The sequence below is a fragment of the Styela clava genome, chromosome 9 (genome assembly GCF_964204865.1).
Source record: "Styela clava chromosome 9, kaStyClav1.hap1.2, whole genome shotgun sequence".
In the NCBI taxonomy this organism is placed as follows: domain Eukaryota; kingdom Metazoa; phylum Chordata; class Ascidiacea; order Stolidobranchia; family Styelidae; genus Styela; species Styela clava.
In genome coordinates, this window is record NC_135258.1 from 11,849,831 (window position 1) to 11,876,230 (window position 26,400).

General features: G+C 32.6%; 2 protein-coding genes across 4 annotated transcripts in view; one reads left to right on the forward strand and one right to left on the reverse strand.

The window, feature by feature from the left end:
- LOC120338889 (vesicle-associated membrane protein 4-like) overlaps positions 1-4,856 on the forward strand; it is a 129,902-nt gene extending 125,046 nt beyond the window's left edge. The window contains exons 2-4 of the mRNA XM_039406876.2: positions 2,813-2,948; positions 3,037-3,135; positions 4,025-4,856. Coding sequence (XP_039262810.2) covers positions 2,823-2,948; positions 3,037-3,135; positions 4,025-4,198 — 399 coding nt within the window. The 5' untranslated portion in view covers positions 2,813-2,822 and the 3' untranslated portion in view covers positions 4,199-4,856. The remainder of the gene's footprint in view (positions 1-2,812; positions 2,949-3,036; positions 3,136-4,024) is intronic.
- On the reverse strand, positions 4,850-26,302 carry LOC120338882 (peroxisome proliferator-activated receptor delta-like). Of its 3 annotated transcripts, none has more exons than XM_039406862.2 (15): positions 26,250-26,302; positions 25,739-25,838; positions 24,920-25,123; positions 22,629-22,723; positions 20,380-20,518; positions 16,967-17,184; positions 12,615-12,720; positions 10,896-11,177; positions 9,637-10,090; positions 8,980-9,121; positions 8,122-8,250; positions 7,536-7,658; positions 6,750-6,867; positions 6,214-6,316; positions 4,850-5,695 (listed from the first exon to the last, which is right to left on the reverse strand). In XM_039406862.2, exons 3-15 carry the CDS (start codon positions 25,086-25,088, stop codon positions 5,548-5,550), a joined length of 2,226 nt encoding a protein of 741 aa, XP_039262796.2. In that variant the 5' UTR covers positions 25,089-25,123; positions 25,739-25,838; positions 26,250-26,302; the 3' UTR covers positions 4,850-5,547. The 3 variants fall into 3 exon arrangements, with proteins under 3 accessions (XP_039262796.2, XP_039262800.2, XP_039262799.2); XM_039406866.2 differs by having other exon boundaries at positions 8,980-9,112; positions 26,250-26,301; XM_039406865.2 differs by having other exon boundaries at positions 24,920-25,138; positions 26,250-26,270.
- Between the last annotated feature and the right edge of the window lie 98 nt (positions 26,303-26,400).

The following is a 26,400-nucleotide window of genomic DNA, read 5'->3' on the forward strand; positions in this document are numbered from 1 at the left end:
TAATTTTTGCTAAGGAGATAGAAAGATTTATTATTTCGTCAACCAAAAACTACAGTAATCAATACAATAAAAAGTAACAGCAATAAAACTTATTTTAATATGGACGGCAGGAAGGGCAATTTATATCCTATATTCTGAAACTTAGTTAGTTTGCAGGCTTGTTTATTTTCAGAATTTGTTTTTGACTGGATGATCGCGTTAACTATCAAGTGTATAAAATTAATTGAGTACCGGTACCGGTAATTGCTGAATTGACTCATTAACACAGTAATATAAAACTGACTACAGTATTTAGTTTTTGCCAATTTATTTTAACTAGCCATAATGCAGTAATACTGTGCTATTGATACAGTAAATAGGTATACAAGTATTCGATTACTCTGAGTCAGTGTTTACTGTCTGACTCTTATAAATTGGAGTAAAAGTAAACTTATGTATATTTTGTTAAATAATATATCAGTTAGTCAGTGGTGCATATAGACCGAGATATTTTCATAAAGAATCATTTAAAATTGTCTATTTTCGGTGAAGTAAATTCATGATTTTACAACTAATTCAAAATATTTTCATCTAAAAATTGTCATTTTGAACAGTTAACATCAAAACTGATTTATAGGACTGTACAATGTAGAAAAAAAATGCTATCAAAATTATTGCATGTGTAGGCTATAGACCAGAGGTGGGCAAATTACGGCCCACAGGCCGGATCCGGCCCGCTGAAGTGTTTCATCCGGCCCACTTGTGCCTGCTGAAATTAAGACTATATATAGTTTTTATGGATAGAAATTTCTGTTGTGAATATCGAATTGAAAATGAGAAATCGTCTGCTAAAATAAATACTGTAATCCATCACGCATAATCCTCACTCGAACCTAATGAGCAAAACGAGCCACGCCCACATATACCTAAAACTCGCTTATCCGAATTATTGGAATCAAAAATTCCCATACAACGACTTCTAAAACAAGCACCACTCCTTAAAATAGACTTTTTAAGCGGATAATGATTTTTCTGTTGTTTAGAATATTCAATCTATGGCCAACACGAGCATTTAAAATATCTTGCCATCTTATTTTAATTGTGTTCATCGTAACTCGCCTTTGCATCGAATTACGGTAAAATAAAAGCACTACTCCTCTAAAAAACTATGGCTATCTGCGGACATAAATAGGCGATAAACTACCCAAATATAAATAAATTGGATTCAGATTCTTGCGACCGTGGAATTTGTCAAGTTTTCTATTCAGCTATTCATTTGGCAATGACTGCCGCTCATGATTATTTTTAAAACTTGCCATTGGAAAAAAACCAAGGGTCCCCGAAGAGTACAATGCGCAAAGTATTCATCCATGGCTGATACAGGCATATTTAAAGAATGCCTTTTTTTTATTTCAATTGTGTTCAATGTAACCTGCTCTTCCGTTGACTGAAAATAAAAGCATTACTATTCTAAAATGCTGCGGTCATACAAATGTTTGGCAATGTGTCCGATTATATCTTGTTTCGATTCTTATTTCCCGATAAAGGGTAAGATTTTCAAAGGCAACCCAACATATTGTCTACCGTCAATTTTGCGATTTACAATGTCTTAAGAAGCATTTTTAATCTGCCGCGGTTTCCTTGCGTTTTTTTTACTATTTTACAATGTCGCTTTCTATCAAAAAAGTTTGGTGGTGGATTCACTTCGTTATTATCTTTAGCACCTCGTCGCGCATGATTGTAGTGTAATAACTCGTTTTTCAAAACAAACTCACGAAATTACATATATAGAAGCAGAGATAGGCCCTATATTCTTCATTACAAAATTCATTTTCCATAAAGTTAAGAAGATTTATGCTAATTTCTTTGTTGAATACTTTAAAATATATTTGATAATATTATTTCAGAATGTGTTTGACATAGTAAGTTATTGAATTTTGATTTTACGAGTAGCACTCATCGGTGATCAATATTCTACACCAGGGGTGTGCAACCTTTTCCGCAGGCGGGCCAAATATCAATAACTGGGTAAAACCGTGGGCCGCACTTTCATTTAACATAGGCTTTCTATTAATTGCAGGCACAAAATAGTGTCTTTTTGTTATTGATCTCATGTCGGCATCCTTGCAGAAAACGCATAAATTTATTAAAACTGTAATTCAAATATATTGTCACACCAAAATTAAACAAATTCAGTGAGAAATTTGCTGCTAGATTCTTTTCCCGACTACTTTTGTCCAAATTTGCTTAAGGGAGTGCTAGCAATTCGATATGAGGCCCATTTTAGAAAAAAATAGTAACCGAAAAGTGCCATATTTGAAGCCATGACTTTTTCAAATCTGGAAAGTTATCTTAGTTGTGTTGTTTTCGGTATAATATGACAAGATTCGTTTCCAAACACTTTGCTGTCAAATCGTATTCTAGATTAGATTTGAACAAAATGAACTGATAGGCTGGAACCAAACCTCATTTAGCTTTTGTATCTCTTAATATTGGTGTTGCCTAATCTTCAATTGCCCGTTCTTACAAATTCACTAGCGTTTCATTAGCGACAGCTTTGTGAATCACGTTGTCCCGTCGCTGTTGGGGCATTGTAACGTCATAGATAATAAATTGGATTCAAGTATAAGCTTTGCATTGCAAAGGGAACCGGATCGAACTAAATTAAAAACTAGTTTAGCTGGCCGCACACCATTCAAAATTGGCACTTCTCCGTGGGCTGCACAATCTTCCCTCGTGGGTCGCACTTCGCACACCCCTGTTCTACACAATAAATATATACCTTGACATAGCATCGTTAATTATTTTTAATACAATTTTATTTTTTTAAAAGGTTGTTAATAATGCCACCTAAATTTAGCAGAACACCTAATTCTGGCCGTAATAATGGCGAAAGGGTTGGGTTATTGGATGATGCAGATTCTGATGATGATTTCTTCTTGAAAGGTCCTCCTAGTGGATCTGAAAAGGTGAGATAATCAAATCTATTTTCTGATTTATGTGAAAGCATCTGCTTTATTAATTAATTATAATTACGTTTCGCATTTTTTAAAACAGGTTCGGCAAGTGCAACGACAGGTCGGTGAAGTAGTCGGAGTCATGCAAACGAATATTGATAAAGTTTTAGACAGAGGAGAAAGACTTGAAGATTTACAGGTTCGTTTAATTTTCAATTATCTACCCCAGGGGTTCTCAAACTTTTGGTGTTATAAAGCCAGGGAGGAGGTTGACTGTTATTTACGGAGCCCCAGAATATTTTTTTTTAAAAAAAACACATTGACATTGTTACTCCCCGAGTAATATTTTTGTTTAGACCTCATTTAATGATTCTATGCATATGCTGCCTTGTATTCAAAAATATTCAAATTGCTGTTTCTTGCTTGGGCAGTTACAAAATCAGCCAAGCCAGTTTTTTAATAATTTATCAACAAATTATCAATAATTTATCAACAGCATCCGCATATTCATTTATTCCATTCTATTGATTATATTAATGCAGATTCGCATATATTTTAATTTAAGAAAAAGGAATTATTTCCAAAATTTAGTCATCCAAATCTGTTTTATATGCGGGCATTCTGTTATATTAAACCCAACTGCCTGGTTTTGTCATCTTAGACTAAAGATCCCAGCCTAAACCCATGTCACTGCATTGGGTAGTAAATTGGGGGCTAGTTCACAAAACGATTTCTAACCCCCACAACGTCACAGTGACGAAATAAGGCCCGTCAAAGTATACAGGTTGTTGTCTAACTAAAACACGCAGACGATCACCCGAAACTAGCTATTTCTCTAGTTTTCTTGTCGTAATGATCCCGATATGAGACAGATCACTGGCGTTAGCGAGTTCGTTATTGTCGGCGGAGATGCCATTTCGGTCGATCGTAGTCAGGAATGACATATACAAAAATAGAAGTACTTAAGACGTTTAGTGAACATGCGCCATAAATTGGGTAGGCATCATCAAATCAGAAAGATCCCAGTCCTTGCTCCTCGAGTGCTTGTACAAAACTAATTGGTGATAATAATTACTGCTACTAAACAGGACAAGTCTGAAAACCTTGCTGACACAGCGACGGATTTCAATGTAAGAGCAAGAAGGTTGCAGAAGCGAATGTGGTGGAAACAAATGAAGATGAAAATCTGCTTAGGAGCATCTTTAGTTTTAATTATTCTCATTATTGTGTTGTCTGTTGCACTTAAAGCACGCAAGACGTGACTTGCTTTCTTAATTCATAACAAGTGGCCCTTTACGTAGTAAGCAAAATTGTGCAATACGGTATTTCTATAAACTGAATAGCCTAGATCTTTCATTTTTATAATTGGCTAGTGCTGCTGTGAAAGAGGTAGAGATGTTTTTATTAATGTAGAAATCGAAAATGCATTGTGTTCCGGTAATAATTTTTGTCCAATAAGTTTAACTAATTATGGCCCTTTTCTTAAGTGGACCATGGATATATGAAGCTGGTTTGACCAGGGCCGGGTAGTCGAGAGAGTTTTTATTGGAGTTGTATTCTCAAACTTGTCAGGGTATAAAATTCCCCAGTCTGCACTAAACTCAAAAAAGTTTATTCTACTAAGCCAGGGCTGTGCAACAGGCAGCCCATGGGCCACACAACCCAGCCTTCCAAGCCACTCAGTGTGGCCCTTATCTCCAAGTATTAAATCATGGGTTAAATATACATGTTTTTTGCTGCTTTAGTCCATCTGACATATAAAAAGAATGATTGATATACTCGGTACTATATATATAGCATGGATAGGAACTTAATGTGTGTTATATTAAACTCGCATGACATTTGTACATGTCTCCACTGTCTATCTTCTGTTATTGCTTTGTTACATTATAAACACATCTACGATGGGGTAGATACTAATAGTGTGTTTTATTGTTCTTGCGTTATGTGAGAGTAGATTGACTTATTGTACGAAATCAGATAATTGGAGCTGTTACAGTTAGTTGTCTTTACTTTAGTGTACCGTATTTTTTTAAGAAATAGTCAGCATAAAACACTTCCTGTCATTTGCAATGGGCCTCCTGAACCAAGTGAGGCACAGAGGCCCCGCAATACACAACTGACAAACCCCCTATTATCAAACAGAAAAAAACCAACAAATAATAGACAGAACGTTACTCAATAGATAAACAAGTGCATGGACATCTTTCTCACTTTACACTAGTCTGTTAATCAAAACAAGGTTATAATATAGAAAAAGATTCAGGATGCATAAACTAAGAAAAAAGTATCATTGCTGAATTTTTTTCATTGTTTGACATGCACAATGTTAAATCATATATATATATATTTCATTTTGTACATACAGAATTGTGACAGGTAATTAGCAAAAAATTAATAGAAATTGAATAATCTTATTTTAACCTCACAATGGGATAATTCTAAAAAGGTACAATATTAGTTCCATGGGTGAAAAAACCGACTGAAACTCATTATTTCTTGCTTGCAGATATAGGCTATTAGTGAAACTCACTCAACTTCAAAGAAGTTTAGTTCTTTGGCATTTCACAATCTCTCTACTCCCAGATAATGATAAAAGTACAATAAGGCACTAATCCCTGTCTTTTAAAAGCTCGGACACCAATGGGTGAAACAATTTCTTCATTGAGTGCATATTTGCGACCCGTTCGGTCATTGCCACATGATCCGCAACTAGTTGACGCAGGTCAGTCATTTTCAAAAGTAATTTAGCGAACAATCTGTAACGAAATGAAAAAAAAATTACCAACAAAACATTGTATAAAAGTTCCTTATTTTGAAATGTCATAGTGCTCAAATAGTCATCATTTGCTATGTTGCACCAGTTGCAGAAACTAGTGTTAAGAGAACTGTTCCTGATGCCACCCCATGTCCACCAATTCACTCAGGGTATCATGAACAAGCTTTTTGACAAGATGACTATTACCTAACGTTTGCATCTCAAATTGACCCTCATGCCAACAAAAGGGTGGTTTATCACACAGAGTGTAATGAATTGGCGAACGAGTAGTCCTTGCAAAAATACTATCCCGTCATGTATCATTGAATGTGATCAATTGCAGCGATTGGATGAAGTATCATCTGATACTATCTTTGACAAAAAGACCAAACAAGATGGAAATGTAGTATGTCTATTGGATCTCCTCAAGGTTGCCTTATGTGGACTTGATGCTTCATGTTTTTTTTTTCTCTTTTCAAAATACATGTTAGCACTAAAAAAATCAATTTTCTAACTTACTGTGGATCGTTAGGATGATTGCTTTTCAATTGCAATTCCAGAGCTCTTAGTATATCGTATTGAATTTTTTCCACTTTTTCCCTCTCACATAATCCGGGCCGGTCTATAAAGAGAATTACAGCAATTAAATATTTCAAATCGTACTTGAATCTGTGTTTTATACCATCTGGATTGTTATTAGAGGTAGAGGGCATGATTAAATAAAGCTTAAACATGTTTTAGGTAGATTGAATTCATTATTAGCGCACAGTACTTGTATAATGATAATTTGAAAACAAAGACAATACTCCCAAATACGTGGTTTATTTTGCAAAAAAGCTAAAAAATAGTGGGGATATGGTTTCAACTAATTAATAAATAAGAGGGGTAATTACTGAATTTCAATCGTTTTTTTTTTTCACAGAAAGGATCCAATATACTTTAGTAGAGATTGAAAAGAAAGTATATTCGTAATTACAGGCTAATTCGAATTAAGTTTTCATAATCACCCAAAAAGCTACCTATGCACTTACTTTCAACAATATTCTATAACTTACCTCCAAACAAAATAATGGCGGCAACAAACAATGCAAAATCATTGTCTTCTAGATTCAAACTCGCGATTTTTTCTGCAAATTTGAACTTTGATTTCATCACCTGTCCAGCATCACCAAGCTATAAAATGAAGAAAAAACAATTGAAACTGATATAATGGGTCATTTTAACAATGCCTAAATAGTTATGCACTATCACAACAATATATACAGATCTGAACCAGTGTTGTAGAGCGAGTAAAATTCACAATCGACTACGGGTCATAAAATTCAGACTCCAGAGAAAATCTAAGTTTGATAGCCTGATTGAGTAGGCTGTTAAAACAATTTGTAAATTGATACATAACGAGTTTCTGAAAATTCAAAAATTCCAAATCAGACTCTGGGCAACTTGACTCCAGTGGAGAAATATCAAATTCCAGCTCCACAGTTCTTGATAAGACTGAAAATCAGCATTCACAAAAATGTATGAACTATTTCACATGTACGTCAAGCCTTTTCAATATCAAGCTTCAATAATCAATATTATCACAGCTTATCTGTGGAGTAAGTAATAAATCTAGGAATGTGGTTATTCCATAAAACATTTTATTAATTCAAGTGAGTCATATAATCTGGATTGCAAGAACAGATTTGCTAAAACACATTTTACAAGAATCCCATTTTAAATTCTATGTCAACTCAATATTTTTTATATTACTATGTGCAACATTCATGATAATGTTACATGACATGAGCCAAATATCAAGTACACTCTGTATTTTGAATCTCGAATCTCAGCTAAATTACCTTTTCAACAAACTCATATGTAACATGTAGATTCCCATCAGGTAATAACATTCCATTTTTAAAAATCATGACTCCCAATAATACAAATAATGCCTCATAGCTGCCGTATTTGAGAAGGATAACCTGAGATAAAGAAAGAATCATGCCAAAGATTATATTTTATATTGATTTTCTTCCTCAAAAAACAAATTTGAACTATAATAAAAATGCAGGGTATTCATTAAGTCGCAAAATTTTTTGAATTGCAAAGGATATTTTTTGATAGCATATACAGATTGTTGGACCCTAGAGTTAGAAAGTATGAAAACTTAAATAAACACCGATTAAAATGAAATATACCTCGTTAAGATATAGAGAGCAACATAATAGAAATTTTAAAGGAACTTTATAAACAATCTGTGTGATTTATTTGATCAGATCAATTTGTTTTCTGTTTTTTTATTGACATGATAAGACTTTTGCAGTTCAGTCTTTGTGAAAAACCCATTATGATTTCATGAATACTTGAGAAATTTGACAATTTCAATAATGTGTGATGATATTACTTTTTATCTTTTACCAATTGAAATCATATAAACCAAGTTACCTGGTCACTTAAGATAAGATCAGTAAATCCAGGAATCCTTTTTGAAAACTCTGTGAGTTCGCAAACACCTTTAACAATACGTTTCTGCATTCTTTGGTATAAAAATTTCACAACTTTCATGCCGATTACCTGTACAAAATGATAAAAAAAAATTTCAATAATCTTGCATTAAGTACATTGTTCAGGCTTACATCTGGCACATTGTGAATTTGAGAGAGCGGTTTGGCGATAACCGAAGTTGAACATGTCATAAAAGCAGTAACTGAGTTTTTATTTATGATGCTATCACACAAACTGAGATTGAACTTAGAACAGAGTAAATTTATCAGTCAGCCTTTTAATTTAGAAGGCCAGCAGTTCCCAAACTGGGCAATGCGAATTAATTTTGAGCACATCGCCAAATACCATTTCATACCCTAATAAACTAATTTTCAAATGTCCATGTTGGAACTTGGCATGATAAGTGATTCAAGTTTCACAATTGATAGATGGTTTGAACACTGAATTATTTTTAGATCAGTAAGTCTCATAGCGGTCAATATCGCCTGGGGTGAGACGAGAGAGATACAATAGGAAACAAAATACCCGAAAGTGCATTTCAAAAGGTTATAATAATCGGGAAACAAGTTTTGGTATTGTGTCAATTGTGAGGGGCTATTTAAAACCTAGTTCAACTTGCTGGAATCGATTTTGTAAGTTTTTTGTGTCGCGACTTGGGTTTGGGGGCGATGATGATGATGCATAAGGAGGGTGAGCGACACAACTCGAGGGTTTGAGAACCAATATTCTACTAGACATTTCTCCATGCAGTACCAAAAAGGTTCTATTTTAGTTGAATGCATAAACAAACTACAATACCTGATTAGGATTTTGTCTAGGAAGATTGATCATTGATTGTTGAACAGTTGAAGTGGCTTTTTGTGGTGAAGAAGAAGAGGCTGCTGAGGTTCCTGCCAAACCAGTGTTGAGTCGTTTTTGTACATGAGCATCCCTGAAATTACTGAAGCCGATGATAATCAGTTCATAGATCAAACAATCAACTTATGAACTTTTAAAAGTTTTGAAAATGAAGGAATATAGCAATGAACTTTATTTACAAGTGTACAACTCTGTAGGGAGGATCTCATATTTATCCAAGATATTAGAGTCAATAAGACAGGTGAAACAAATAACATGGCTGGTTAGAGTAGCGTGTACCTAACTGAAGAAGATTTTGAATCACAATTTCACAAATGTTATTCTATAACGTTTCATCTGACCCAACTAGACCTCCTCAGACAAGAAGTTCACAACATTGTCACAGGAACGCTATGGAATAAAATTTGTGAAATTTCAACCACTCAATTGAAAATTTAGTTGCATCAAGCTTCAAAGGATTGGATGTATAAATTAAAATGTGCACCCAATCAGGCCTGTGAAGTCATCAGAGTCGTATTATCTATCAAACAACACAGAGTCATAGTAAGAATTACAGACTTTCAATTGTGATAAGATAAGCTAAAACTTCCTACGTACCTGATTAAATGAAAAAGTGCATAAAGAGGATTTGAGTTATTATCCTGTGCATATTTCATAATATCGACAACGGTGATATTAATTTTCATCAAAACCAATCTTAATCTTGGAAAATCGGCCAGAAACTTTTCTAAATCCACTGGATGGAGATGTGACAAGCTAGCTAATTTTTGTCTGGCTTCCTCACTGTCTTGCAACATTTTTAAAACGTCATTCAGTGGTGGCGTGTCGTCTTGAGTGGCACTGGCACCACGACTCATTTCAGGAATTTGTTGAGCACCACGACTCATTTCAGGCATTTGTTGATTTTGGAGTTGACGATATTGCATTGGATTGAATTTAATGTCAGAATTTGCCTGAGATTGGAATGTATACGGTTTTACATCGAAATTGGAATGAGTTTCCATAGCGATTGAAGTCCTGTTGTCTTCTGAAGAATAGCTTGAACTGCTACCTGTGAATTGAGTTGGTAAATAATTTAAACTAGTGCCATGTCTTTACTAGGGGTGAAATGAATTAGAAATATTTTATATGGCTTTGCCAAACATAATTGCATCGAATATAACTGCATGTTTGGAGAGAGAGAGAGATAATTTATTTGAGAAATAATGCTACTAACTAAAGCATGGGAAAAATAATTTATAGCATAATCTGAGAAATCACAAGTTAGGAATGAATAATTTTAAATACATTGGAAATATCAAAAGACTTTTTATATGCTTTTTTCCTTGAACAAGTTTAGAAGTACCAGAATCTTTCTGTTTCAACATTGCCCACCCAATTTATTACACCCTGTGTGAGATGGTGAGCACAGGATTTGAACCCAAGATTTTAACCAGCGATGTCATCACAGTTAAGCTAAACACTTAAACCACTAAGCCACCATGCCCCCTCAGAATATAATTTAAAAATAAAACAATCGACTTTGAATATTCAAAATTCCCGAAAAGATGATACCTATAGTTATAGACGTATCATACAAATTTAAAATCAGTATACACATCTTAAAATTTGTATATAAAAGGATTAAAAGTTGAATAATACCATAAGCACTGATTGATTACCTGATATACTATTTATGCTTCTGCCTGCATGCCTACTTACACATAATAAAGATTGAAATTGTGCACAATTTTGCTCAAACCTTTTATATTGATAACCTTGCCTAAAATAGTTTTTTTTATAAGCATACTGGCATAAAAAAAATAATTCAAAAAAGAAGATTCTGAGAAGAAGAAAAAAACGCGGGTTCAACTTACTGCTGTTATCTGCAGCAGTAGACATGATATTTTCTCCTCCATATACATGTGAAAAATCGGGAGTTCTATCTAAATTATTATACTGGGGATACGGTATTGTTGTTTTCTTTACGGCACTCAAGAGCTCATCAGAATCGGTATCAGATAACGAAGAGGAAGATGACAATGAAATATCATCGAGAAATATTGAAGAAAAAGAATCGTCACCCATAGCTGGATGACCTGGTGAGATCTTATTTGGTGATTGTTGAAGATTTTGAGTTGGATTTTGAAGTGGAACAGCTGAAAAGACAAAAATTAAATTCAGAAATGTAGAACTTGGCTTAAAATTACCCGAATCAAATAGCAAACATTATTCAGAACTTTCCCTTATTGCTTCCAAAAATAACTAACTTTGTGTAAAATTTTATATATTCATATAAAAATAATCTAATGCATTGAGAATGTCCCACTTGATATATTATTCCTTCAAAAATACATTTGTTCATATTCACACTGATCGTAGTCTAATATGGGATATATTTGATATGTTTGATCAAGTTTTGGCCCAGTTGTTTTCAAACTTTCATAATTTGTCTTTCATGGCCCATTTTTAAAAAACCTGAACACCTGTAGCCCATTGCTCATCAGTAAAAATACCCCGATTCCATTGGTTATTTTATGTGCCGCATTCAATAATAAAAAGCCGATAAACAAAAGCAAAGGAATAATAATAATGAAGGCATTACAGTCAAAGATTTAAAGTGAAGGCCCCTGGCCAAGTTTACGACACCCCTGCTTTGGTCCAACTATAACAGACATGTTCAGTAAGAACGTTATCTGACAGAGAACTTGTCAAATTGCGCTTCCTATAATTTGTCATATTGTTTGCCCATACACAACGCACAGGTGAAAGTTAGACTTCCTTGTTCCTTTAAAAACTTCCTTCTTATTAGCCAATGAAGGTATACTGAGTATTATCCAAATTAAATCCTGTGACAATATCATCAGTGTATATGAATACTATAAATAGCTTTCTAATATGTTTTACAAATTTCAAAACCTGATAAATTTCAGAGAAAAAAAACAGATTGAGTTACAAAAAGAAAAAAGTTTTTGACATTTAATATTTATGAGTCAGGTACATTATCATTCAGAAGCCCATTCAGGCAAAATATTTTAAGCCATAGAAGAAGTACAAGCATTAATGTCTCATGTGTAATAACGTCATGCCACGTCAATGCTTTTCACATCTAGACGAGTCAATTGTGTAAACGTCAAATGATACCATGATACCACAATCATTTATTGAGTCACACTATGCATGTACGTCAGTCATTGAATTACTAACGAGTTCAAGTTGCATTGATAAAATTTGGTTGCCTTATTTTCTCAGAATATTTGATCAGTTTTATGAGGTAAGCCGAAATATACCGGTTAAAACTGGATTGAAATGAGGAAATAAAAGTAGTTCTATGGGGGGAACAAGAAAAGGCATTATACTAGGCACTATTCACGATAATTATATTAATGTGTAGTAAATTGACTGTGATTTGTTTCGTTTCTTGACCTTAAATTAGATATTATATAAAGGAGCGGGGGGGGGGGGGGGGGCAGAAGTGTTGAGACTGAGAGTCTTCGGAAGTCCACTAAAAATGAAAGTTTAAAAACCACTGAATTCTGTATTAAAAATATTAAAATTATCAAAATATTTAAACATCATACAGTTTCTGACAATACCTGAATGTTGATTGACTTCTTCAGAATTGTTATTTAAATTTTTCATTCTTTCGAATAATTTTGGATATAGAGCTTTGACATCTTCAAGGCAATTGAGACAGGGTGCCTGGTAAAAAAAAATTATAAATAGTTACACAAAATATTTGTTCAACATCAAAAATAAATAACGGTCTACTCCCTTCGAACATTAAATATATTTTTATTTAAATGAAACTAAAAAACTTTTATAAAACCTTTGACATTCAGTAGGAAACATTATTTCAGTGGGACAATTTCAAAGTCTGATTTTACTTTTGTCAAAGAAGTTGATATTGCCTAGACAGGATCAATGGATTGAATTACATAGGAATTCCAGTAAATTTTACCTGCCTATTTCAAGACATTACATGATTACAAGTGAAGTACATTATGTGTAGTGTCTCCAATGCTGTACCTGACAAGGTATTATCTACTCTTCTATTTCAACATGATATTCAATATTAAAACACGACATAGGATTTCGACAGCCGACATGATCAATATTTTGCTACATTAAAACAAATTTTTCTTGTGGCTATGACATGTGGATGACCTTTCTATTGTACTTTTATTTCATCACGTAGGACGTAGGTATTAATAGCGTAAATAAAAATCTACACCACGCATGTACAGAGCGCTACAGAATGTCGACAATATGGCCATCTAAGATAGCTAGCAGTGTTGCAATTAAAAAAAAAATTGATACAAAATAAATTTTAACTTCAATGTATTCATAATTGCTGTGAACTCCTTGTACGAGGAAGTACGACTTTCATCAGATAAAATTTCCAACAAAAGTGTGATGCAAGAACTTTTAAAAAAATGTATTGGAAGTTTCAATACATAAAGGCGAATGAAGTGTGAAATTTTAATGTCATTTTAATGTTCAACAGTCAAACATTCGAATGAAAAAGTTTGTTGACAATTCCACAACCATTTTATAAAAGATGATCGATTACTGTACAAGATTATTGCAATATACAAAAAAGTATTGATTAATTTATTCACTGCAACCACGTGAAGAAAATCCATTTTAATAAAATCAATTAGTTAGTTCATATGAACAAAATCATTAATAACGCAGTATAAGGTTATAATCAGAATTTTTGATCTGACTCGTTATCTAGTGGCTTTTGATGATTCATGCTGATTCAGAAATTTTCGACAGCTGATTGATGACAGACTCAAATTTTAATCATAGTGATACCTTGATGGTCTAACAAAATTCGTTCATGATTGGTCTTCGACTACCGATATGTTAAGAGTAACAAAACTTACACATTCCTGAATACCCAAAAATACCCATGTCAAAATTTGCGCATATTGTGGCGGTTTTCCTTTCCTTAGACATGAAGATTGCCGTACCGTTAGACTACCGCAGTAATTTTCAACCTTTTTTGTACCGCGGAACACCAAATGAGATTTTTGTCATTAAACTATAATATGCAATTACCTCACAACGATCATTCCGACATGAAAATAAAATAACGAAACTGATAATATAACTTGTCCACTTTAGCTGGAAAAGACGTGACACGTTCCGATTCAGAGCTACAAGAGCTAAAGTATGGTACAAATAAATGTTTTTGCGAGTTTGCTTATGCATACTATGATTAAGATAAGCTAGAAACAGGAATGGTATTTTAGTGTGATATTTGGGGCTGTTTCGATGAGTTTTAAATATTTTATTCTGACTGAAATTGAAGGGACACTAACACGCAGCTTTTTCTCAACGGCTCTTTATCTCCCACGTTTTTCAACTTTTATAGTGGCCAATAAAGTGGTGGGCAATATCAAATATTTTTTCGACTAAAATAATTCGAATATTTCTAACGAATACCGAATAGTCCAATAACAATGAATATTTTTTACACACAACATGATTCCAGAATGTCGGAGGTCGGTTTGGAAATCGATAGAAAAATTAAAAATCGGCAACAAAGCTATTTTTACTGGTTAATTTTGTCATAATCGATAATTTTTTGTCCCCTGTACGCTTTTATATTTCTTCTTTTTGTTCCTGTGCGCAATTATTAATTCTTGTGGGTCGGCGGTAGTTCAAAGCTTCATATTATTGGTATAACTATGCTATCACATCGGCGACAGATGTTAAGGAAATTAAAGAGTGATTTCAAAGCCTAAATTAATATTATTCTGATTTTTATCATTTGCATCGGCTTCAATCCAACTTATCGTCGTTTGCAAATTAAACCTCCCAGACCCAGAGTGCAAAGCTGTGATTGCGTGAATCTTGAAGGGTGATTGAAAATCTGGAATAAGGGCATTTCTGAGTGACCGTTAGATAGGGTTACCATATTTTTTTGACTTCAAAGCGGGACGCCTACAAAGACACGAACCCTTAGCTGTGATCCTGTAACTTTACAGTTTCAGATTTTACTACGTAGGCCTACATTTGAAGCCATCCCGGCTGTCTTCATTGACCATATTGTCTATATCTCGAGTCCGAAAACGTTATTCTAAATACCTTATTTGAATTGACGTTTCTACATTTACGAAATGTTGTTGGCGCACTTTTTGCAAAATCCAAGCGATTGATTTACCGGCACGCGAGTTTCGTGCCCAAGCAGAGCGGTACAGGTCGCGTGCTATCATATAAACGAATAGTAAAATGCCATTCGGATATTTTAATTTTCCATTCGCTATTCGATTATTTCGTCCAGCCTTAGGTCGATCATGTTCAAAAAGTTCATTTCGCAAGGATAGGTAGTTAAAAATGGTAGCTTTTTAGCAAGAATTGAAAATTTCCGGGAGGCCCCGATCCAGAAAGTTTCTAAAAGTACCTACATACATCAACCCGCAGCCTTGTGTAATTTGTTCATCAGCTGGTTGAATTTCAGTTATGACGTAATATTCCTTCAAAAAAGCAATTTTTCGCGGAACACCTGAAGGTCTCTCTCGGAACACCGGTTGAAAATCACTGGTCTACTGTGACAGATTGCACACCAGTACTACTTCGATTCGGCCTTTGGTGTCCATTTATTTGATCATCGCCCCTCTTGTTGAATGGTCAAGAGGCAGCCAAGATGTGCGGTTTGGATCACAACATCTCACTCGGCACCAAATTTTCGTTCGAGTATCGAATTTTCGTTTGAGTACCGCAGCATTTTTTGACTAGAATTTTTTTAGTACCAAATTGTTAGAGTATCGATTCGTTCGAATATTAAGTCATATATTTTTGCTATTGATTTTATTATACATGCAAAAGATTTTGAATTATACAGTTTTATTATTATTATGGTAAATATTATCTATCGGTATTTCTACATATTAAAAACACGCACATTTGATCTATAGATATCAATAAACTTTTTCATATGTGTTATTGTTATATAAATTATATGTCACCATTCTGGCTGATATTTAATATCACTTCTTAGACAATAACTTTAAAATTTAATGACTGTCACTAAGGCAAATATTCAAATAATAATGTTTACTTATAGATGACTCTTGAGTCGTTGTGTGATGTGTTTCGAGTTATACATCGCAGTGTATTATCAAACAGACAGAGGAACAAATAATTTTATGACACGAAGCATGTTACTTATTAACTAATATGACGAGACTGAAAGACTGGATATTGCCAAATGTAAATCAACTAAATGCTGAATCAGGTTGATAGATTTGTCTATATTTGATTTTCTGCTTCATAACTACAGATACAGGAAATGTTATTGATGTACACATAGGTAGGGATATTATTTTTCATTGTATGCCTGAACATCCGCATGATAAGTAATAAAATTGTAACAATAATAATTGAGTAAAACAAAGTATCTCGTGTATATTTTTTTGTGAAGCACTATTCTAAGAGCTTGGTTTCAATTTTTAAATTAATATATTGAACTTTGAAAACTTTTTTTTTAACATAAATTAGAAAAATGGTAACAACTACAAATTCATTCTTGAATTATAATTTGTCAAACATGATCGACTGAAATACAGTGATACTAATACCAAAACAGTAATGAATTGCAATGAAGAAGCATAGACCTTATTCCATTTTCAATGCGTCATACCTAAAATGACTAATTTCAAATATGACTAATTTGCCATATAAAATAAAATCAATTTTAATTACCCAAATTCGTTAAACAGCCGTCTTACTAACGAACCATACTGTTTGACATAAAAAATTAAAGTCTCACTTGCAACATCAAAAACGCAGCCGTAAAACCACTATTAGTCATGATATGTATTGCAAACAACAGGATCAAATTTTACACATTACACTTCTATCATATTACTATAAGCTATATCATATTTGCTATACACCATGATATATTTTTGATCAAAACGAAAAACGATCTCACCGAAACTCCAGGAAGATCACGTTTTTGCCACAGAGCAATCATTTTCGTTCTCGTTGTACTCAGATGTGCTTGGAATGCCTCAGATAGGAGAAGAGTAAGTTTTTTCAGATTTTCTTCTTCTTCTATCCTTTTTCTATTGAGAAGTTCTGGTTCTTCTCTTGCCATTTTTGAAATTATTTTCTTTTTTTCGACGCGGGACATTCGACCGAATCGAATTGCTAAACGGAAAAATAAATTTTGAGGTTAATCGAGTTCAGAAATGCTGAGCTTGAAATGTCAAGGACAGAACATACTCAAAGCAAGATCACACGCACTCACTCAAAAACGTAGGAAAGTGATCAAGTCCGGTATGCACACTAAAATTTAATAAACAGGTGAGACAACAGAGTTTGGCAGCTGAAAATATTTTTTGAAGCGGAAAGCTCCCAAAAGTCATATTTACAACATAATATCCAATAAAACCCAACATATGAATCTAAGCTTCAAATTTCATCAGAGGCGGATATGAACTGCTAAAATTGTAGACTACCAGAGATACTGTGGTGTGCCAAAAAATTATCGTATTAGCTTTTTTCCCTCCTGCAACATTTTTCAAAATGTCATAATATTTATGGTAACGTCATTGTGACAAAAATAATCTAATTCCGTTATTGATAATTCGTGCTAAAAATTGTATTAAAATTTCCTGCATTGACAGTCAAGGATAGAATATTTGGTTGTTTTTATGGAAAATAGTAAAAATGACGACATAGGTTATAATTATTTAGTTACAATGATGCACTGTATACAATATACAAAAAGTGAAGAACATAATAAAGATGACTGCAAAAAAAATATTTAAAATTCATAAACTACCATTAGTTTTTTTTAATGCACAGGCTACTGCATTTTCTTTAATTTAAAAAGCCTTTGAAAACATCTAATCACATATTATTAATTGAAAAAGACAATGAATGCAAAACAAATAACATATAGGCGACAGTTCTGCATCAAATATTATACAGAAAATTGCCAATGCCCCAGGCAGATAATGCTCCTGTTTTAGGCTATTGTAGAGTATATACATACAGTAGATAATATCAATAAATCATATCATATAAAACAATGTTATTATGTATGTAACATAAATGAGTGAGATAATATTTGATCTCTTAATCACAGATTGACATTGATCATAAATCATTTGCAACTTCAGTTGTAACTTTTTCAGACATGACCATGATGGATAAAGGTTTCATATACATACAGTTTATTCAAGTATCAGGCTTGATCAGATGAATCTATATTTGTATAAAATTATTAGAATGAAATGATTGTTTGACAATGTAATGGATGAAAGCATAGGCCGTGATGTACGATTAAGGTTATGGTAAAAACCATCATAAATATTATAGCCAGATTTTCAAGTTTTTATCATTAAGATTTATTTATAAAGCAAAAAATTTACGGATGACTAAAAAACTGATACTGCATTTATATCATTTCAAAGAATATATTTTTGTGAATGTATGAGCAACAACAGATTGTATTTATTTTGTTATCCTGCTCCAAAGCAAATCAAATGGTTAGAACTTGTTAAATCACTAAAATAACAAAGTAAATTGATTATTATAAATCAAAAAGTCAAGAACGTGTTCTAACAGACAAAATTATCTCACAATAACCAGATTAATAAACCATGAAAATCATATCACAGACATAGATATCTTTATCGAATACAACATGTTTCTATGAATCGGTCGGTTTAAACCTGTGAATAACTGGAAACCTTTTTCTAGCCAGAATATTGTAATGAACTCAAACGTTACAGTGCCAGGTCACATTGAAATAAGGTATTGATCGATGATTATAATGATCAATAAATGAAACGTATGATGAGGAATTATTGTAATTACCTTCCAACCTGCATTCGAACGTTTATAGTTGCATATTATTGGCTAAGCACCATAACTATAATGTAGTAAAGGAATGCATAGCACACTTTTTCAATTCTTATAAACAATAAAATATCAAACAATCAATCAAACAATAAAAATTCGAACTAAGGAATTCAAAAATTATTAAGCATCCTACATTGAGGTAGCAAAAGTTTATAGGCTATCATCCAAAATTCATTTGATTCCATTCGGTAATGTTAATGCTCATTATAATTAATGAGTTTGACATCAACAAAATATAAAAGAAATCCAAACTTTTCAAATAATTAGGAAATCGAAAAATTAATTAGGATCAGGGATACTCAAATGACTATTATTGAGAGAATAAAACGATAAAATCAATGAGTTTAATCAATGAGTAAATTAATGAGCTTGACATCAACAAATTTTAAAAAAAATCCAAACTTTTCAAATAATTAGATAATCGAAAAATCAATTAGGATCAGGGATACTCAAATGACTATTATTGAGAGAATAAAACGATAAAATCATTATCAAGATGCCCAATTGGACCAATTTTAAATGAGCAAAAATCAATTTAAGACAAATCAATACTAAATCAATATATAATTGCTACCGTAGATAACAAGTGAATATCAATAGTGAAATATTTCATCATTTTTATTCTAATTGAGTTTGTGTAAAAATGTGGCATGCGAAATATATGTGTATTAGGAACAGTAGCCTATGTCACATCATACAGCAATTATGTTAAAAATAACAACTCTGTGCAGAAACCATATCATCTGTGTCGCAAACCACAATTCGTATGTATTCTTAAGCTGCTTATATATCTCATATTAAGGAGCAAAAGTTCAACAAGCGGGATATATATACCATTATACACTTATACCTATTAAATATCAGTTTTCGAAACTATCTAGCCAAATGAAAATAAACAACAGCAACCCTAATGATATCAAATTATAAAAGAAGATCGGTATTATCTTATCAAGCATGAATCGCAGATAAAGAAAATTTTAAGCTGCCTCACACCACCCATGGCCATATTTACCACATAAGTAGCAAATGTTTATTCTAATTGGGCTATAGGTATTTACCAGTACATACAATTTAAAAAACGCTTCACGCAAACACATAATCCAGATGAAAAGATAAAATTCTTGACTTGAAAATGTATCTTAATGTCATTTGGGTTCGTAAAATTTCAAATAAACAGTGAAAAATCTTTTTGTTGTTTGTTATTCATATAACTTGCTGGACTTTATAAAGCCAATTCCATGAAAATCTACCTTATTATTAAAGAATGGTTAGCAAAAAAGGTATAGAGCTTTTACTCTCAATATTCAAACCAACACAAAATTGCTTTTAGCCTGTTTGAGTGATCTCACATTTAGATGAAGAATCATACTTACGGAATAAACAGACTGGATATAAAAAATGAAAAATAAATAGTAAAATGAAATTATTTGTTTCATAATCTTATAAATTTACATTAATTAATTAATCAATTACCGTCATGCGACATTCCAGATTTTATGCATTTCTGAAATCGACAATATTGGCATTTGTTCCGCGATTTTACATTAATCTTGCATCCGATCTGACATTCTTTATATTTTAATCTCATTCTGACAGTTCGGCGAAAAAATCCCTGTGAAGAGATAAGATGAATCAACAGACTAGGAGTTAATAAGCAAATCAATAAGTAATCTACCAAACTGGGATTTCTCAAATTGGGCCCTTGTCCCCACTAGAGAGCCACAAAGCTGTGCTCCTGAGACCACGAGCATAGCCCTTGCCTGGGCACCATTCTGAATGACACTATAATAAGTGGAGGTAAATTGACTAATTCTTCAGACCAGCGTTTCTCAAACGGTTGGGCACACCTCACAAGGGGGGAATGAGGGGAATTTAAAAATATTTGTTACATTTGATCTTGGCCGGCTTTTTTTTGATAGTTACATTTCGGTGCTCCCGAAGTATGCGAACCAAGATGGCGGACATCGGAACGTAACATGGGTAACAGGTTAGGGTTAGGCGATAATTTTTTTCCAATTTTCCTTATTTTAGTCCTATTATCAGTTCGAAGACTAGCCAAGAGCCTCCCGTAGTATTTATACCTAAAATTATGGCCTAACCCTAACCTAGTACACATATTACATTCCGATGTCCGCCATCTTGGTTCGCATACTTCGGGAGCCCCTACATTTCTTTATTTTGGATATTTACGTTCCATCCACATATTTTCAACGTGTTTTTTGAATATAACATCCTTTCGCCTTACTATCTATTATCTGTACCTTATTGTTAGCTAGTTAATTTTGAGGTGGTGGGCGAAACTTGAAAAATTCTAAAAAGGGGGCGAAACTTTAAAAGTTTGAGAACCACTACTATAGACTGCATTGTATTTCTTTTTTTGTTTCGTTTGTTAGATTTTAGTGTTATTAAGCGTGGCACCTGGAGTAACTGTAGAAAAAGCACTGAAGGCGAATCTGGGAGCTGAGGGCCATAAGTGTGTTGAGAATAATCAATTGGGTGCCACATGTCATGAAAGGAAAAGAATCCAAAGGAAAAGAATGGAACAAGGATAAAAAATTTATGATAATGCAATACCTGTAGGAACGATATTTATGAAATTGAATTAGAATGAAATTCAAAAATGATATTATAAAAAAGCATCCTTTGAAATTCAATATGTTTTATGAACAAAAATCTGTGCAGTAAACATGGAATTGAAGTTTGTCATTGATTTAAAAACCAGCAATGTTTTTTGTGGTCTCCTTTCACCCCAAAATTTTATTTTGAGTGTGTATTTTCAGTATGGTAAAATTTGGATCACGAAAATTTGACTTAGCAAGATTTACAGTTACAAAATAAGAAATCCTCATTGAAGCTTTCAGCATTCAGTGTTCAAAGAGATTAATCATTTTTAAATGAATGATATAAATCAATTATGCTTTCCTTCAATTACACGATAAGATTCAATTTTTCACCTAAGCAAAACATCCAACTTAATAAATGAATAATAATTTAATTTGAAGCAAACAAGTAATATGGAAGAATAACTTCAAATGATATGACAAATGATACCTTAAATTAAAAGTGAACCTAATAAATGCTATTAATTTATGACTACCTATATCATTTGTGTTTTATGAACAACAAGGTATTACTCAGACATACAGTCTTATGACCATCGCATATGATGATTAGGACTTTGTGTCGGCAGTCATCATTAGCTCTTTCCCATTTGTCAAGATAATTTCAATTTAATAAAAGGGTTAGCCAACGCCAACGTACGAGCACAACTTTCTGATATTTATTTTTATTTGTGGTTAATTGTATGACAACATTAACATCAGGCAAAGTTTTTAATAAAGTGTAGATGTCATAGATACTACTCCACAAAATCAAATACTTGGATATGCATTTTTATAACACAAGTTTCTAAAGCTGTGTCCCCAATCAAGTTTTGCACTGATTGGCATTCATTGGCGCACAATGTCCCATTTACCATTATTTATTATATTCAATTCTATATGTTTTTTCCACTCGATAATCTACCATTTTGCTCAAAGTTAAGTTTCTTTTACTTCTCAGTAAGTGCGCATGACCGTGCTTTGGAGTACCATATTGAGGTACTACAAATTTACTATAACATTTGTGTTGTTATGGAAGGGTGTGCTAGATCAATAATTAAACAAGTATAATTAATGCTCGAAAGTTTCCAATATAATATGTACAGCTTTGACATTACTAACCTTGCATCCTTCACATGCATGAACTCCGTAATGAAACCCTGATGCCCGATCACCACATATTGCACAACTAATGCGAAGTTCTGTTGATTTGGGTTCTAAAACAATGAAAAACAAATTTTAATTGAAACATACACATGAAGCATTCATTAATAACAGATGCAACCAATGCTCAATTTAAAATTGTCAAAAAAAAAAAAATTTATACATGAATGATATTTGAAGACAAATGCATTTGTAGACTCTTTCATGATTGCATATTACTTCTGGCAAAATATACATGATTAGGAATTTTGATGCAACCAAACTAAGCTTGAAATAGGTACAGTACAACACCATTTCACTTATATGAAATTCACCGGTATTACTGCTGCGAATATTCCAAGCTAGTACAATAACGGTTTCACAAATTTGAATTAATGAGCTGCAAGGATCGGTAGGTAATACATGTGTCTTATCAGGGCTTATGTAATGTCAACAAAATTTTGTAACATTTTCCACATCTGTGAAGATCAATACATGATAATTAAGTGGACATAATATTCTAAATCATTATCATGTTAATTTATTCATATTTAAAAAAAATGCACATAAATAATTACATACATAACTTAAGTAGTCTGGATACCTAATATATACCGGTAATTATAAATATTGGGAATAATCTATTGGGAAAATGACTTCATAATGGCATTAAAATACTGAAAAAAATAAACACCAGGGAGGTTATCATTAGAGTTGACAGTGATCGAAACTAAAGATTATACCAAACTGGATTGTTATATCACAGAGTCTTATATTTTATTGTCTGATAAATAATGAAGATTTTCAGAGATATTCTGTTTTTAAAATTTGAAATATTATTAGTATTTAGTGTTTCAAATTTTCAAACAATGATATTCCATGAGCTAGTTGTTTCTGTTTGCAGTAATCATTATTTAATTTTATGCTGCACTATTCAGTAAAATGAATACTGATCATTTGACTGTAAAGGGCAATGCCACCTTGAACACCTGCTTCGCCTGATTGCGTTTTTATTGTAATCTGTAATAATAAATTTTTGTTCACCATATCAGCTAGGCTACAGATAAGAAATCCTGATAATTGAGGAGTTTGTTTTTGAAAAGGGCAGATTCCAGTACCTCCCAAGCTACCAAATTAATAATACAGTATGTGTGACGTAATGAAAAGAAAATTTGAATAAATATATATTTAAAAAAAAATCAAAAATTGTTTGAAAAAAACCGAGCCTAATTAAAATATACAACAATGGCTTGGATTTTTTAATAGCCCCAAAGTGAAAACATATCCTGGTTTTGAGTATGATAAACCAATAGAGGAAGATAAATAGCAAACTCAATAAATGATCAACACAAATGTATATCTGTAATGTTTTGTCTGACAGACGTCACCCTCAGATAAGCATATCTCAACTATGACGAGAAAAGCGATAGCATTCACATAAATAATGCTTATCAATTGTTAAGTTTGTTCCAAATACATAGAAATAAAATTGTGAAAACTCCCAAGAACGATAGAAAGGTCAAGTTGAAATGTAAATCAGCAAGTACCAATTAAAAAAAAATTAAACAATAACAGTAATCACAATTCCCATATGTTGACAAATAATCATTCATGTTACAGATGCCATGAAATGCAACAGCTTTATGTATTCCTACTATATCAACAATGTCAATAATTCCATATGGAAATGAAATTTGAAATTCCAGTTGATAATGTTATTAACATTGTTGCATTTATATTTAGATTACCGGTATTTGTCATATAATGACAATTGTTTTGCATATGTTTTCATGTTCAAAACAATATCATTAAATGATAAAACTGACAGGTTCAATGGTGTTTTTTTTCAAAATGAATATAGGATATTCAACTGCATTTAATACATCAGGTGCATTCTCAATCCTAGTATATGATTTAAAATATGTTTATTTAAAAAGTTGGGAACTTCATAATAAATTCTTCATTTATAACTAAATTTGAAGGTGTTTGCTTGAAAAAATATTGGATATTAATGATAAATAAGTAATTAAAAATCATATGTTCTCATCTTTAGAATAAAATTAAAATCTCCAACCTACTATGTATTACTGGTACTTTGAATAAGCTAACACCACACCAGATAACATGATTCACAGTGAAACTGAAGTAAACATATTTTTTTTTATCATAGTATCAAAAAATCATCAAAACATATAATAAATAATTCAAGATCAATATAAAAATAAAACTTCTATAAACAACAAAAAATATAGTTTTATGAAAAAACTTACCTTTATCATAAAGCACATCCATTAAATCAGGTTCATCTCCTGTGAGGCTGTTTGTTGATGACGATGTACTCGCGGATTCCGTTGCTGGAGACAACGTATTATGACTGTGAGTACCGTGAGATAAAACCGATGTTGGTTTTGAATTTCCATTTTCCGTACTGACCATCATCTCTCAAGATAATATTCTATCAATTACTATAAGACCTGCAACAGTTTAAACTGCAATCTTTATTCTCTATCAAATTCATAGACGGAATATACATAATATAGGGAGCTACATATACAATTATTATGATTAGCAATAAAAGAAGATCTCTTAATAAATTTATATATCAAAAATAAATAAAGCTACGACTTCATCCATATTATGAAAAAAGTTCAAAATTATATTTATACCATATGAGAGATTTTTTAGGTCCAATTATTTTGGATATGTGTGATCAATAAAGGATAGGATGTACATATTTATCCTGGGGGGAGGAAAGCAGACTGGTTACTGGTCCATGTCTGGTATGGGATTAGTTGGCCAGTTATTTGTTACAATCTATCGATTATTTCAATCTGTAAGAGCAAAAGTTTAAAATAATATATCTCTCCAGACTATGATAGAGAGAGAGAGAGAGATTTATTATTTCGTCAACCAAAATATAATAGCAGTCATCGTAATAATAACAATAAAATAAGTATGGTCACATGAATACACCACTACTACAGTACTATGATACTGCATACAATAACCATATTATACTGAATATATAGAACAAAAATAGAATGTCTACTATCATTTCACAGTATACCGTATTGATGGAATGAACAAACCTGTGATGACCAAGAATTCAGCAATCCTTTCTTGTGTTATTTTAACCAACAAGCTGACAAGACAATTCTGTATTAATCATGTTGTGTATTAATTGAACTCCTGTTAAAACATAGATATATTCCTCTTACTGTCTTAAACTGTTTAATGATTTCTCGAATGCCATCTGAGTCATCTTTGGAGAGAGAAAAAAGCAGAAACAAGTTACCGGTATCATTTTTTATCTTCTCACATTACTTCTGATCACTTATTCACTGCTGGTACTTCCCAGCCTCCAGGCCCTGCAACTCATTTTTGCATCAAGGCGCTAACAAAATTCCATTTTGTTTCGATAAAAAATACAGCAGTATTTTGGAATTTGTATGAAAAAAATTTAGATCACACATTGTGATGACAGCTAGATATACGATAAATTTTATATTTATATGTTTCATTATTTATATGTCATACATAAAGGCGACTCTCCTTTTTACAGTTTTATTCCCTATATCTACATACAGACATTATACTTACTGACTTACAGACTTGGACTACCGCGGCCGTGACCGCAAAGACAGTTACGGTAATTGTGAAGTGACCAATAAGTGCGAGTGCACTCGAGAAATAAACAACGACAAATTACAGAAAAAATCATTCAGTCAATTATGAAAGAATGTAATACGTG

Coding starts and splice junctions, on each gene's coding strand:
- LOC120338882 (XM_039406862.2), bottom strand. CDS start 25,088: ATGATGGTCAGTACGGAAAATGGAAATTCAAAACCAACATCGGTTTTA. Junction 17,185..20,379: donor ATCTGGAATGTCGCATGACG/GTAATTGATTAA, acceptor TTTTCCGTTTAG/CAATTCGATTCGGTCGAATG. Junction 6,868..7,535: donor CATATGAGTTTGTTGAAAAG/GTAATTTAGCTG, acceptor TTCATTTTATAG/CTTGGTGATGCTGGACAGGT.